The sequence below is a fragment of the Pituophis catenifer genome, unplaced genomic scaffold (assembly GCF_029215685.1).
Source record: "Pituophis catenifer annectens isolate HBS135680 unplaced genomic scaffold, rPitCat1.0.hap2 SCAF_18, whole genome shotgun sequence".
NCBI lineage: Eukaryota > Metazoa > Chordata > Lepidosauria > Squamata > Colubridae > Pituophis > Pituophis catenifer.
In genome coordinates, this window is record NW_027256898.1 from 3,641,120 (window position 1) to 3,655,210 (window position 14,091).

A 14,091-nucleotide genomic window follows, 5' to 3' on the forward strand; every position below is an offset into this window, starting at 1 on the left:
GAGGGAAGGGAAAAAAGAGGGAAGGAAAGGAAAGGGGAAAGGGAAAGGAAAGAGGAAAGGAAAGGAAAGAAGGAAGGGAAGGAAAGGAAAGGGGGAACGGAAAGAGGGAAGGGAAGGGCAGGAAGGGCAGGAAGGGAAGGGAAGGAAAGGGAAGGAAAGGGAAGGAAAGGGAAGGAAAGATCTCTTAATCTTTCTGAATATTCCTTTTTAGGCATTTTCAGATTTTTGCTTGGAACTTTTGCCATTGGAGGACTTTCTGTTTACCCCCAATTTTATCCTTAGTCCATTCTAGTTCATCTAATAGGCTATATAATTCTCAAAAGCTGCATTTCACACCTGTTTTTTTTTCCAACTGTCTTTTAACCTTGTAAATGATTTACTTAACAGTCCCACCCCCTTCTGCAGTCACACTATATTTTTCATTCCCACTATATTTCTTCAGCTGCATCTTCTGGCGATTTTGAAGTCCGTCATGAAGCTTCCTGGCGACTCCTTGGCTGTTCCTGAAAAAAAACCCTTTTCCCTGATCCCTCATCCTTATTTTATGCAGCCAAGATTTTATTGATTCTTCCGGGCGGTGGAAGCTCAGAGGCATTGGGAACAGGTTTGCTAAAAAGGCATTAAGAGTTGCCTAGCTTCTTCTCCGGCAATATTGAACTGCAAACTAAGGCATACAAAACCTTTGCCAGACCAATTCTTGAATACAGCTCATCTGTCTGGAACCCGCACTGCATATCGGACATTAATACAATCGAACGAGTTCAGAGATATTTCACGAGAAGAGTCCTCCGCTCCTCCGCTCACAACAAAATACCTTATGCCACCAGACTCGAAATTTTGGGCTTAGACAACTTAGAACTTCGCCGTCTTTGGTCTGACCTAAGAGTAATACATAAAATCATCTGCTACAATCTCCTACCAGCCAATGAATACTTCAGCTTCAACCACAACACTACAAGAGCACACAATAGATACAAACTCAAGGTAAACCGCTCCAAACTCGACTGCAGGAAATACGACTTCAGCAACAGAGTTGTCAACTCCTGGAATGCACTACCTGACTCTGTGGTTTCTTCCCCGAACCCCCAAAACTTTAACCTTAGACTGTCTACTGTTGACCTCACCCCATTCCTAAGAGGTCTGTAAAGGGGTTTGTGCATAAGCGCACCAGGGTGCCTTCCGTCCCTGTCCTCATGTTTTCTTTTATTCGTATCCTTTTCATGTCTTTATAATGATGTTTACACCTGTATTTGTCATCAAATACATGCTTGACGAAAATAAAAATAAATCAAATAAAAATAAAGGCCAGGGCTCATAGAATTGAGCATAGCTATGCCTTTGTGTTCCCAGCCAACCCTTCCGCATTTCCAACGAAGCTTGAAGAGCAGCAAAGGAGGCCCTTGAGTCTAATCACCCAAGCTGAATCTGGTCTGAGAAACCAATCCTGAAACCCAGAAACCAGGTTCCCCCCTCCCCCTTGGTACCCGAAATAAATTATGGAGAGCTCTGTTATGGAACAATTTGTTCCCTCCCTCATTAGCATTCCTAAGAGGAAGCTTTGTGCAACACGGGCCCTTAATCATAGAGAAACACTACCGTCTCTCTCCTTTAAAATAATAATAAAAAGGTTTAGTTTGAAGACCCATTTCCAGTGGGTGTTAAAAACAGTGGCGGGACTCAAAAGAACGAACCCTTGCAATTAAGTCCTTCAAGCATCGTTTTTATCATCCCTAAATGCATCTGTTACCTTTGTTTCATTCACAAAGCCGGAGCCTGACTCAGTGGCCTCTCCCAACACAACGGAAGCCATGGAAACCAGCGGGACAGGGACGGCGGTGTCATTGTTTCCCTATCTCTGCGAGGATTTCAATTTTTGGAGTAACAAACCGCGATGCACGGCCCCGGTCTCTGGCTCTGGAGCCAAGCTCTCACTGGGTTTCTCGAGTAACTCGGGCCTTCTCTCTGGACTGGGCGCCCGTAACCTGTCAGAGTGCACGCAGTATGACTATGTGAGATGACAACCCAGGAGCAAATACGGTAAACAGAGGTTTGTATTCAAATCGTGGTTTTATCTACAAAGAATATATACATACATGTACTTTAGTCAGACCTCAAACGAACAGCAATCAGCAATTACAGCAAGGAAGCACACACGGGGGGGAGAGAGAGAGACGCCCCCAACAGGGCCTCTTCTTATTACAGGCTCTTAAAGTGATATCAGCCCAAAAACTTTGTTGACTCATTCCTAGCATTACATCATAGTAGTAGCTGGTCAGCTCTTAAATCATCATTACCCTGATAGGTCGGAAGCTCTTTTCTCTTGGGGACAGTTGTGTCCACCTCTGAACATCTACCTCCAACCTCCAGACTGAATTTGAATCTCTACCTGGTAGCGTTTTAGGGATCCCTGGGTCCTACTCTGGAGTAGCAGACATATTCCGAAACCCAGCTCCCCGAGATGGTAGAGTTAAAAACAACCTAATCCATAAAGCATCTTTCTCTGTGGAAAAATGGCCTACTTGTTCTTCAGTTGAGCTCCATCCTAGACAAAGAGCTAACCAGAGCTTTGTATCTGCAGCTCAGTGGGTGATTCCTCGTAAGGGATACTTAGATCCACAGAATGGATGGAAAGAGAAGGATTTATTTGCCCTGAAGAAGAAGTCCCTCCTTTGATCCCAAACCTGCTCTCTCTTCTGGCTTCTTGTTGTGGCCCGCCAGCTGCCAACGTTGCTGGTGCCAGACTCGGATGAGGTGGAGGTTGGGGAAGAATTTGAGCCAGTTCTAGAGCCTGGGAAAGGCTCTGATGGATGCTCAGCGTCAGACACAGAGATAGAGCCAGGGCCGTCCGGCATTTCCCAGCCACCAGAGAGGCAGCTGCCTTTGGAGGCTGAGATGAGTGAGGAGGATGAGGAACAGCTGGGGCCTGTTGCTCCAGATACACCAGTGGTGGATTGCCCCCGGTTCGTACCGGTTCGTAAGAACCAGTAGTAAAACCGGCGGGAAGTCCCGCCCACCGCCCCGGATGTCATCATCGGCGATCTGCGCATTCGCAGAAGCTGCTTCTTCAGTTCGCGCGATCCCGTTGCAAACCGGTAGTAAAGGTAAGTAGAACCCACCCCTGAGATGCACGTATGCGCAGAGCTGTAGTGCAGAAACACTACAGTGCCCATCATCCACAGCCAAGCAGAACTGCAATTCTCCCACCTTCAGTGGGATGTCGAAAGTGGCCAACGGGGCAACGATCTGAAATGGCAAAATTTGGGAGTAAATGTTCGGGATTTGAAAAAGAGGGTTAAATCTTGGATGGTGGAACGACCCCTCACAATGGGCATCCGCAGAAGAAGAGGGGTCCAAAAAAAAAAAAAAAAAGTCCAATTACTTCTGCCATTTTGACTTTTTAAGACTTTCTCTTGCCACCTCTCAGCTGCCTTTACCTCTGTAAGAATTGATAGAGGAAGAAGTTTAGACGATCTTAAAGGCTACGCTGCTGCGGTGAGTTAACTAAACGTACAAATTCATCTTTATTACAGCCAAAGGCCAAAGATATCACTGGAAAGCAATTACTTTTCAGGATAGTCCCTGACTTAACATCCATTCATTTAGTCTGTTTCTTGTTTCTGCTAAGGCTGGGTCGGAACAGCCTCTCCTGATTTGGACCAGAGGTGAAATCCAGCAGGTTCTGGAGAACTGGTAGCGGACATTTTGAGCAGTTCGGAGAACCAGTAGCGGAAATTTTGAGTAGTTCGGAGAACCAGTAGCGGAAATTTTGAGCAGTTCGGAGAACCAGTAGCGGAAATTTTGAGCAGTTCGGAGAACCGGCAACTACCACCTCTGGCTGGCCCCCGAGTAGGGTGGGAATGGAAATTTTGCAATATTCTTCCCCCAGGAATGGGGAGAGAATGGGGATTTTGCAGTATCCTTCCCCTGCCACGCCCACCAAGCCACCCCACACCCACCAAGCCACGCCCACAGAACCCGTAGTAAAAAAAATGTGGATTTCACCACTGATTTGGAGGTTCGACAAAAGTAGGACAGAGATTTCTAGCAGGCCCAACAGTGGTCAGCCAAGCGCTAATGAAGTTAACAACACTAACACGATAGCATTAGTGCCATGAACGGTTGCCGGAAACGATCACTTAATTGGCGCAGATAGCACTCTTCTTTGGCATTTTATCGCTCTTGGGAATTCGAAAATCCTCATTTTATTCCTCTCCGCCCCCACGGAAGCTATATATATGAATTTTCAAAGGAAGGACCTGTCGCGAGGGTGGATTGTAACCCACTTCTCTTGACGCAAATATCCTCCTTGAGATCTTTCTGTGGCCACCAACGGGGATGGTGGCCCTCTCTCTTTTCTTCTTGCTTACAGCACCATCTTGTGTTGAAGAAGAAAAAATATCTCGCAGTTGTAAGGGACGCGATGGCTCAGTGGCTAAGACGCTGAGCTTGTTGATCGAAAGGTTGGCAGTTCGGCAGTTCGAATCCCTAGCGCCGCGTAACGGGGTGAGCTCCCGTCACTTGTCCCAGCTTCTGCCAACTTAGCAGTTCGAAAGCACGTAAAAAAAAATGCGAGTAGAAAAATAGGGACCACCTTTGGTGGGAAGGGAACAGCGTCCCTTGAGCCTTTGGCGTTGAGCCATGCCGGCCACATGACCACGGAGACGTCTTCGGACAGCGCTGGCTCTTCGGCTTTGAAATGGAGATGAGCACCGCCCCCTAGAGTCGGGAACGACTAGCACATATATGTGAGGGGAACCTTTACCTTTACCTTACATCTTGTGTTCATCCGATTTGACGAAAAAAATCTCCTAGTTGTAGCCCATCCAAAGCTGGGTTTTTTTTCATAAGGCAACTGGGCTTCCTTTGTTTTTTTTTCCCCTTGAAGACGTTTCGCTTCTCAGCCGAGAAGCTTCTTCGGTTCTGACTTGAATGGTCAGAACTGAAGAAGCTCCTTGGATGAGAAGTGAAATGTTTTCAAGAAAGAAAAAAAAACTCAAGAATGTCCGGTTGCCTTTTTGAAAAAGGCACCTTTGGGACAACCATGACCCACCTGGATGACTTGAGAATCTCCATAGATATTTAGTTGTTGTACAGTATCTCTCCTTTCCTTGTGCCTGATGGATCAGTGCTGGGCACTTTTGAAATAAAACCAGCAAAGGAGATTATTCAAAATGTGAACATGGGTCCAGAGAGAACTGGAAATAAGCAAACAGAATACAGAATAACAGAGTTGGGAGGGACCTTGGAGATCTTCTAGTCCAACCCCCTGCTTAGGCAGGAAACCCTACACCACGAGAGAGAGAGAGAGAAAGAGAGAAAAGGAGAAGGAGAAGGAGGGAGAGGGAGAGGGAGAGGGAGAAAAGGGGGGAGAGAGAGAAAGAAGGAGAGAGAGAGAAAGAAGGAAAGAGAGAGGACAGAGAGAGAGAGTGAAGATAGAGAGTGAAGATAGAGAGTAGAGCGAGGAAGGGAGAGAGAGAAAGAAGATAGAGAGTAGAGAGGGGGAGAGAGAGAGAGAGAGAAAGGAGATTGATCTGGAATTATAGAATCACAGAGTTGGAAGGGACCTTGGAGGTCTTCTAGTCCAACCCCCTGCTTAGGCAGGGAACCCTACACCACGAGAGAGAGAGAGAGAGAAAGAGAGAAAAGGAGAAGGAGGGAGAGGGAGAGGGAGAAAAGGGGGGAGAGAGAGAAAGGAGAGAGAGAGGAAGAAGGAAAGAGAGAGAAGGACAGGGAGAGAGAGTGAAGATAGAGAGTAGAGAGAGGGAGGGAGAGAGAGAAAGAAGATAGAGAGTAGAGAGGGGGAGAGAGAGAAAGAAAGAAAGGAAAGAGAGAGATTGATCTGGGATTATAGAATCACAGAGTTGGAAGGGACCTTGGAGGTCTTCTAGTCCAACCCCCTGCTTAGGCAGGAAACCCTACACCACGAGAGAGAGAGAGAGAGAGAGAGAGAGAGAGAGAGAGAGAGAGAAAAGGAGAAGGAGGGAGAGGGAGAAAAGGGGGAGAGAGAGAAAGGAGAGAGAGAGAAAGAAGGAAAGAGAGAGGACAGGGAGAGAGAGTGAAGATAGAGAATAGAGAGAGGGAGGGAGAGAGAGAAAGAAGATAGAGAGTAGAGAGGGGGGAGAGAGAGAGAGAAAGAAAGGAAAGAGAGATTGATCTGGGATTATAGAGTTGGGAGGGTCCTTGGAGGTCTTCTAGTCCAACCCCCTGCTTAGGCAGGGAACCCTATCCCATTTCAGACAAACGGTTGTCCAACCTCTTCTTAAAAACTTCCAGTGTTGGAGCATTCACAACTTCTGGTGGCAAGTTGTTCCACGGATTAATTGCTCTTACTGATAGGAAATTCGTCCTTAGTTCTAAGTTGTTTCTCTCCTTGATTCGTTTCCACCCGTTGCTTCTTCTCCTGCCCTCAGGTGCTTTGGAGAATAGCTTGACTCCCTCTTCTTTGGGGCAGCCCCTGAGATACTGGAAGGCTGCTGTTTTTGTTTTGTTTTGTTTTATAAAAAAGGACCTTCCTTTCCAGATTTTGGATCCCTAAGCAATTCTGGTGCCCGTGATGGATTCCTGGGCCTCCGGGCAACCTTTACCTCTCAGGCCCGTAAAGAGCTTGGGTTCAGGGAAGTGTTGTTACCCTTTTAAAAAATTCATTGTGTAATTTACAAGCCGGGAGGGTAATGATTCAGAATGCCAAGGTGTCAAAAGGCCAGCTGGCGAGATCACGGCAGAGAAACCAAGTTAATGATCAGGTCTAAATAAATTTCTAGACACAGCTCCGGGTGCCAAGTACATAATCCCCGTAGGATCACTCTTCTCTTATTTATTTATGTTAAAAAATTCATAAGTATTCGGCGGAGTGTCTCTTGTTATTTTAACAAGTAACATTCATTTAATTGTTGTTGTTTTTTTTTTTAAAAGGAATTTCAGGCTTGAGTAACAAAAGAAAACAGGGCATTAAATAACAGAAGTAACCTCAGCTTGGAGACATGTCGGAGCATGCCGCATTGTCTGTCGGAAAATCGCCCACTTGTGTTTGTGTGTGTGGTTTTTTTTATCGCCCACTTGTGTTTGTGTGTGCGTGTGTGTGTGTTTTTCCTGCGGTGCCTCTCAAGGTGAAGAGTCGCTTTGCCGCTAAGCTACTCATTCAGGGTGTTTTTTTGGTTCCCCCCCCCCCAGAAGCTGCAAGGGCAACCAGCAACCCGGCACTGAGTCAAACTGAGGTGCCCAAGAAAGAGCCTTCCGTTCTTCCCCTTCCCCTTCATACGGTGAAGGGCGAGTGAGGATTCGGTTCAAACCTTATATTTTAAAGGTTTGATTTGGTTTTTTTTTTTTTTTTTTAAAGAATCCAGCAATGCAGGTCTTTCGGCAATTTGTAAACACTGGGTCTGATTTTTCAAAACACGACCTTGCTTTATATGGAGAACTTCACACCCTTCTGCAAATCCTAAACAGTGAGATTTCATCTGGGAGGCAGGACATCTTGGCCTACAACCCCCCCATCTTTTCCTCCTCATTGTTGCTTCTTCTTCTTCTCCTCCTCCTCCTCCTCCTCCTCCTCCTCCTCCTCCTCCTCCTCCCTCTCTGTCTTCCTCTTCCTCATTTTCCTCTTCCTTTTTTCCTTCTTCTTCTTCTTCTCCACCTCCTCCTCCTCCTCTATTCTCTGTCTTTCTCTTCCTCCCCTTCCCCTCCCTCTCCTTTCTTCTTCCTCTTCTTCCTCTTCTTCCTCCTCTTCTTCTTTTTCTTCTTCTCCACCTCCTCCTCCTCCTCTATTCTCTGTCTTCCTCTTCATCCCCTTCCCCTTCCTCCGCCTTTCTTCTTCTTCTTCTTCTTCTTCTTCATTCCTCCTCCTCCTTCCTCTTCCTCTCCGTCTTCCTCTTCCTCTTCTTCCTCTTCCTCCCCTTCCCCTCCATCTTTCTTCTTCCTCCTCCTCCCCCTCCTCCTCCTCCTCCTCCTCCTCCTCCTCCTCCTCCTCCTCCTCCTCCTCCTCTTCTTCTTCTTCTTCTTCTTCTTCTTCTTCTTCTTCTTCTTCTTCTTCTTCTTCTTCTTCTTCTTCTTCTTCTTCTTCTCCACCTCTCCTCCTCCTCCTCTATTCTGGCTCTTGCTCTTCAGGCAGCCTCAACCATTGCTAATTGATGTTGTCGTAATACGTCTTAGATATTGCCTCTCTCCACCTTCTTCTGGGTCTGCTTCATATTCCTGGATATTCCCCTCTTTTTATATACGCCTTCACCCCTCCCCACCCCATCACTACTACATTATTTTCCTAGCTGCCTTCCCAAACCTGAAGTCCATGCCTGTGTTGGACTACAAGCCCCATGTTCCTCAAACATCAGGCTGCTTCAAAATCTAGACAGATTTCAAAAGCGTTTCCGTCAGGGTGTCTACCATGTGTGTGTGTGTGTGTGTGTACACACAAAAGGGAGGCCAACTGGCTAGGTGACATCCAATCACCGATACATAAGACGGTCACGTCTCCTTCCCTCCTTAGGTCTACTTAGTTATTAAGTAAACAGCTCATTGCACGCTCGAGCATAGATTTGCAAGGAACAATCTGCTGGACTCAGCTCGCCGGCTGCATTCCTGGATATTTATGAAGCAAATATTGTCAGAATAAAAATAATAGGCCTGATTCTTCTTGTCTTCCTCCCTTCCCTTTCTTTACAGAGCTGCTTTGGAAATTCTGCTTCGTGTACCAAGAGTAGCTACACACCACCCTGCGCTCACCTCTCGGGCGATAAAAGAAACTCTGGAGAAAAGATTGCCAAGTTCTCTGAAAAGAAGCAACTCAAAAGGTGTGTGAACACGCCTTTCCTACACATCCTTGGAAAAGCAGCATTGTGCGGTAAATCAAAAAGTCGGCAGCAGAAGAGAAAAAAATGACCGGTAGGTAATAAAAATGTCTCCACCTGCTTTTTATGCTTTTAGAAGGAAGCCAAAAATCTCAAGTTTGGATAAGATCAGGGATGTCCTACCTTGGTAACGATAAAGACTCATGGACTTCAACTCCCAGAATTCCCCAGCCAGCCATGTGTTGGAAGAAATATCCCTCTGGGTTCAGTTCCAAGCCGGGAGAAAGACACTGGAAACATGGAGGCTGATTGGAAAGAGGGTTTAATTAATGGTGAAGCAGAACCACCAAGCACATGTGATTCTGGGTAGCTGACCACATGGAGTAGAGAGTGACGGTTCTTTATACCTTCTCTTGGGCTTTGAACTTGAGCTTCCTATTCCTGTGGCAAGAGCATGTATTCTATTTGCTGTAGTCAGACTCCCATGGGGCCGTGTACAAATCCTGGGAGTTTGTCTGAGATACGTTTGGTTGAAGTTTGGCTGATGCAATGAAGGGGCTTGTTGGGCAATTCCTATTATGGCTACCAGTTTTCAGAACCTGCTGAATATCACCTCTGCTGCATCTTTTTTATTTTTTTAGATGCACAGACTCTAATGCTGATCTGGTTTCCCCCCCCCCATCCTTCCTTCAACAGCGGCAAAAACCCAGGCTGAGCTGATGAGAAAATGGATGGTGTTGGCCGAAACCACCGGCGAGGGAATCCGAAAAGAGGAAGGCTTGGAACCTATCGCAAAGGGTACCGATAATGGTTTGGTCCCGACAGCCAAGGCACCAAGGTGGAGGGAGCTCCATCAGGCAGCCAGGAATGGGGACCTGCGGCTGGTAAAACAGCTGTTGCAGCGAGGGGCATCTACGAACAGCAGGTGAGGCCTGAGGACACCGGTAGAAACTTCCTGCTATTGCTTTGGTCAGGTGTCGGTCGCTCCTTAAAAACCTCCAGTGTTGGAGGTTAAGCCACGAATCATGATTAGCACGTAGCTGCTAGTTTGCAAAGGCCATCTAATCACCGGCCCTTTGGTTCTCGAGTCTGGCTTTCACACAGGAATGGAAATCGGCCAAGAGGATGGACGGGAGGAGCGGAGACCTTTCTGGATACGAAAGAAGAAGAAACACAAAAGAAATGCTCGTTAGGAAACCCAAAACCTCCTTTGCTGGGGGGGAAGGAGAAAACATTGGAGAAAATTGCACATACACAGCGTGTATCAAAAAAGCCATACATACTGGGCTTCACATCTAAAGAGAACTGGCTGCTACGGAGAGGGATGGGCTTCAAAAATTTTAGCAAGGGGTTCTCTGCCTGGCCTTGTTGGCTTCCGGCACCACAGCGGGGGGAGGGGGGGCGTTTTTTGCCCTCCCCAGGCTCTGGAGGCTTTTCTTGAGCCTCTGGGAGGGCGAAAATGTCCTCCCCAGGCTCCAGAGGCCCTCTGGAGGCAGGAAACGGGCCCGTTTTCAGCCTTCCTGAAGTTCCGGTAGGCCCGTTTTTTGCCTTCCCCGAGCCTCTACGCGTGCCCTTCACTTACCTGCATCTACAACAGGCCGCGTGGGGACTCCTGGGAGGGGCAGGGTGGGCGGGGCCAGCCAAGAGTGGGATTTGGGGCTTCTCCGAACTGCACAGAATCTTAGCTAGAGGTTCTCCCGAACCCCTGCGAACCCCCAGCAGCCCACGCCTGGATACGGACCAGGGGTGAAATCCAGCAGGTTCTGACAGGTTCTGGAGAACCGGTAGCGGAAATTTTGAATAGTTCAGAGAACTGGCAAATACCACCTCTGGCTGGATCCAGAGTGGGATGGGAATGCAGATTTTGCAATATCCTTCCCCCAGGAATGGGGATTTTGCAGGAACCTTCCCCTGCCATGCCCACCAAGCCACACCCACAGAACCGGTAGGGCCAAAATTTGAATTTCATTCCTGGTACGGACCTCCAGCTGTGCCTCTATCTAGAACTAAACTTCCCAGCATCCCTCGCTTTCCATCCAAGGCCTTCTTAGCTTTCTTTTTTTTCTATTTAACTGACACTTTTTAGAGATGAAAACGGTTGGACTCTCCTGCACGTCGCATCCTTGCACAGCTACCTCCCCTTGGTGAAGTTTCTCATCCAGCACGGAGCAACGGTCCACACTGACAACATGGCCGGTTACACACCTCTCCATCACGCTGCCTGGAGCGGCCATACCCAAGTTGCCGAGCTCCTCCTGGCTCGGGGGGCACCGGTGATGGACACAACCAAAGGGGGCCTTACCCCGTTTCACTTTGCCGCCGCCAATGGCCACACCTTGATGATACAACTGCTTCTACGGCACGGGACAGATCCCGACGCTTCCGACTGTAACCAGTGGACTTCCTTGCACTGGGCCACAGCTGGCCACCAGCTTCATATAATGAATGGGTTGATTTCCCAAGGGGTCAACCCCAATCTCCAAGGCAAGGGCGGCATCGCACCTTTACACATAGCTGCCGAGATTGGGAGGGCCGAAACGATACGTCTCCTGCTCGCCAAAGGGGCCGACGTGAATCTGCAAGACGACGGCGGAAGGACGGCGCTCTCTGTCGCTTCTAAAAACAGTCATCATGAGGTGGTCTTACTTTTTAGATCAGATCTATACTAAGATCGGTGTTATTATTAATTATTACCGGTGGTGGGTTGCTCCTGGTTCAGCCTGGTTCGGGCGAGCCGGTAGTAGTGATGATATGATGTCAGCGAACCGGTTCTCTATGACTGTGAGCTGGGCCCTCCCGCCTGCCCCCGTGTTATACCTACCTTTATTTGTTGTTTTTTAGCCCAGCTGATAGACGCGGCAGAGTGGATTGCCGCGCCTCAGCTGGGCAGAAATCTAATGCGCTTGCGCAGAGCGCAAGCTCAGCGCAAGTGCAAGCAAAGCGAACTGGGCCATGACTTCCGTGGCTTTCTCAAGCTTTTCCTATCTTCCCTCTTCAGATGGTGAAGCTGTTGCTCCAGAACCAAGCGGATCGGAATTTAGCGGACTCCCATGGCTGCACCCCGCTCCACAAGGCCGCGGCCGCCGGGAGCCTGCCGTCTGTCCGCCTTTTGCTCCAAGGAAGCTCCCCTGCCTGCGTTACTCAAAGAGACGGCCTCCTGCTCACGCCACTTCACCGGGCGGTCCTCGGCGGTCACGCCGAGGTAGCCGGTTGTCTCTTGGAGCACGGCGCGGACGTTGACGCGGCTGGGTGGCTGGGCAAAACCGCTTTGCATTTGGCGGCGGAGAACAAATTCTTTCCCCTGATGGAATTTTTGATAGCAAAGAGTGCCGACTTTCACCGGAAGACTTGGTGGAACGAGACGGCTGAAGACCTGACATTGTGAAGCCAGAAGCCGGAATTTTCTTTAGCTGTGCTCTCTCTGGGGGTCACCAAACTTGTAGGTAGTCCTTGATTTACGCCCGTAATTGAATTTCTGTTGCTCGGTGGAAACGGCGGTTAAGTGAGCTTTGCCCTATTTGGCGAACCTTTCCTTGCCACCGTCGTTCAGTGAATCGCGCCGCCGTCGTTTCAGAACCAACACCGTTGTCAAGTGAATCTGGCTTCCCCACTGACTTCGCTTGTCTGAAGGTCGCCGAAGGGGATCCCGTGACCCTGGGGACACGGCAACGGTCATAATACGAACCAGTCGCCGAGGGTCTGATGAATGTTGATCGCGTGTGACCGCCGGGACGCTGCAACGGTGTGACCTGTGGCCTCTTGTCTTTTTGGCTTGACGGTTCACTATTAAAAAGATATTAAATCGCCTTTTCAAAAGGATCGGAGCTCAACCGACTGGAGATTTTGTGCTGGGTCAAAACTGCCTGGTAATTTCCTGCTGCAAACGAGCTTCGCTTCTCTTTTTCTCCTTATTTCCAGGGAGTTTGAAATTTTCTTTTGCGTTTCTCACGGCGGCCGGTCTGACTTTCCAGAGGTGATGAAAAGAGCATTTTAGGCCGAGATCTCTTCACACCTCACAGTAGCTTCAAGGCCTAGACTCTCAAACGTGGTGTTTCCCAATATCGGTACAGTCCTCAATTTACGACCACAATTGAGCCCCACATTTCTGTTGCCAAGTGAGACATTTGTTAAGTGGATTTTTTTTGCCCCGTTTTACGATCTTTCTTGCCGCATTGGGGCGGTTTCTTCCAGCCCAGATCTGGAAAAAAAAATCAAATTATTTCAGTGAAATTTAGCAAAAAATGTGAGCTGTCCGATTCTTCCATTGGGGCAGCTGTGACAGGAGTGAAATCCAGCAGGTTCTGACAGGTTCTGGAGAACCGGTAGAGGAAATTTTGAGTAGTTTGGAGAACCGGCAAATGCCACCTCTGGCTGGCCCCAGAGTGGGGTGGGAATGGGGATTTTGCAATATCCTTCCCCTGGAGTGGAGAGGGAATGGGGATTTTGCAGTATCCTTCGCCTGGAGTAGGGAGGGAATGGGGATTTTGCAATATCCTTCCCCTGGAGTGGAGAGGGAGTGGGGATTTTGCAGTATCCTTCCCCCAGGAGTGGGGAAGGAATGGGGATTTTGCAATATCCTTTCCCCAGGAATGGGGAAGGAATGGGGATTTTGCAATATCCTTCCCCTGGAGTGGAGAGGGAATGGGGATTTTGCAATATCCTTTCCCTGGAGTGGAGAGGGAATGGGGATTTTGCAGTATCCTTCCCCTGGAGTAGGGAGGGAATGGGGATTTTGCACTATCCTTCCCTTGGAGTAGGGATGGAATGGGGATTTTGCAATATCCTTCCCCTGGAGTAGGGATGGAATGGGGATTTTGCACTATCCTTCCCCTGGAGTAGGGATGGAATGGGGATTTTGCACTATCCTTTCCCCTGGAGTGGGGAGGGAATGGGGATTTTTCAGTGTCCTTCCCCCTGGAGTGGGGGAGTGAACTTTTGCAGTATCCTTCCCATGCTACATCAACCAAACCACGCCACGCCCACAGAAAATTGGATTTCACCACTGCCCTACACCACACTTCAGACAAAAAATGGTTATCCAAGATCAGTTGTTTTACAAATGCAGGCTTTGAAGTGCGGTACGCAGGTCGAGCCAAGAGCCCACAAAAGCCCCTTTGAGCCCCACCCTGGATTTCCTTCTAGAAGACCCATCTGCCACAGCCTGTCCCCAACCAGCATCCTGCCTTCCCATCTATATCCACCCCTGTAGGTTTTTTTTTTCCCCTTCTTCTTCCAACAGGACCAAAGCGGTTTGCCTTTTTCCAGAAAGTTTTATCTCCTCCCGGGCTTTCCTGGTGGTCTCCCCTCC

General features: G+C 48.5%; 1 protein-coding gene across 1 annotated transcript; it reads left to right on the forward strand.

The window, feature by feature from the left end:
• The first annotated feature begins 1,808 nt into the window (after positions 1-1,808).
• On the forward strand, positions 1,809-12,168 carry ANKRD65 (ankyrin repeat domain 65). Its single transcript, XM_070956283.1, has 6 exons — positions 1,809-2,009; positions 2,719-2,964; positions 8,659-8,836; positions 9,480-9,708; positions 10,870-11,419; positions 11,782-12,168. The coding sequence occupies exons 1-6, from the start codon at positions 1,809-1,811 to the stop codon at positions 12,166-12,168; spliced, it is 1,791 nt and encodes a 596-aa protein (XP_070812384.1).
• Positions 12,169-14,091: the final 1,923 nt, after the last annotated feature.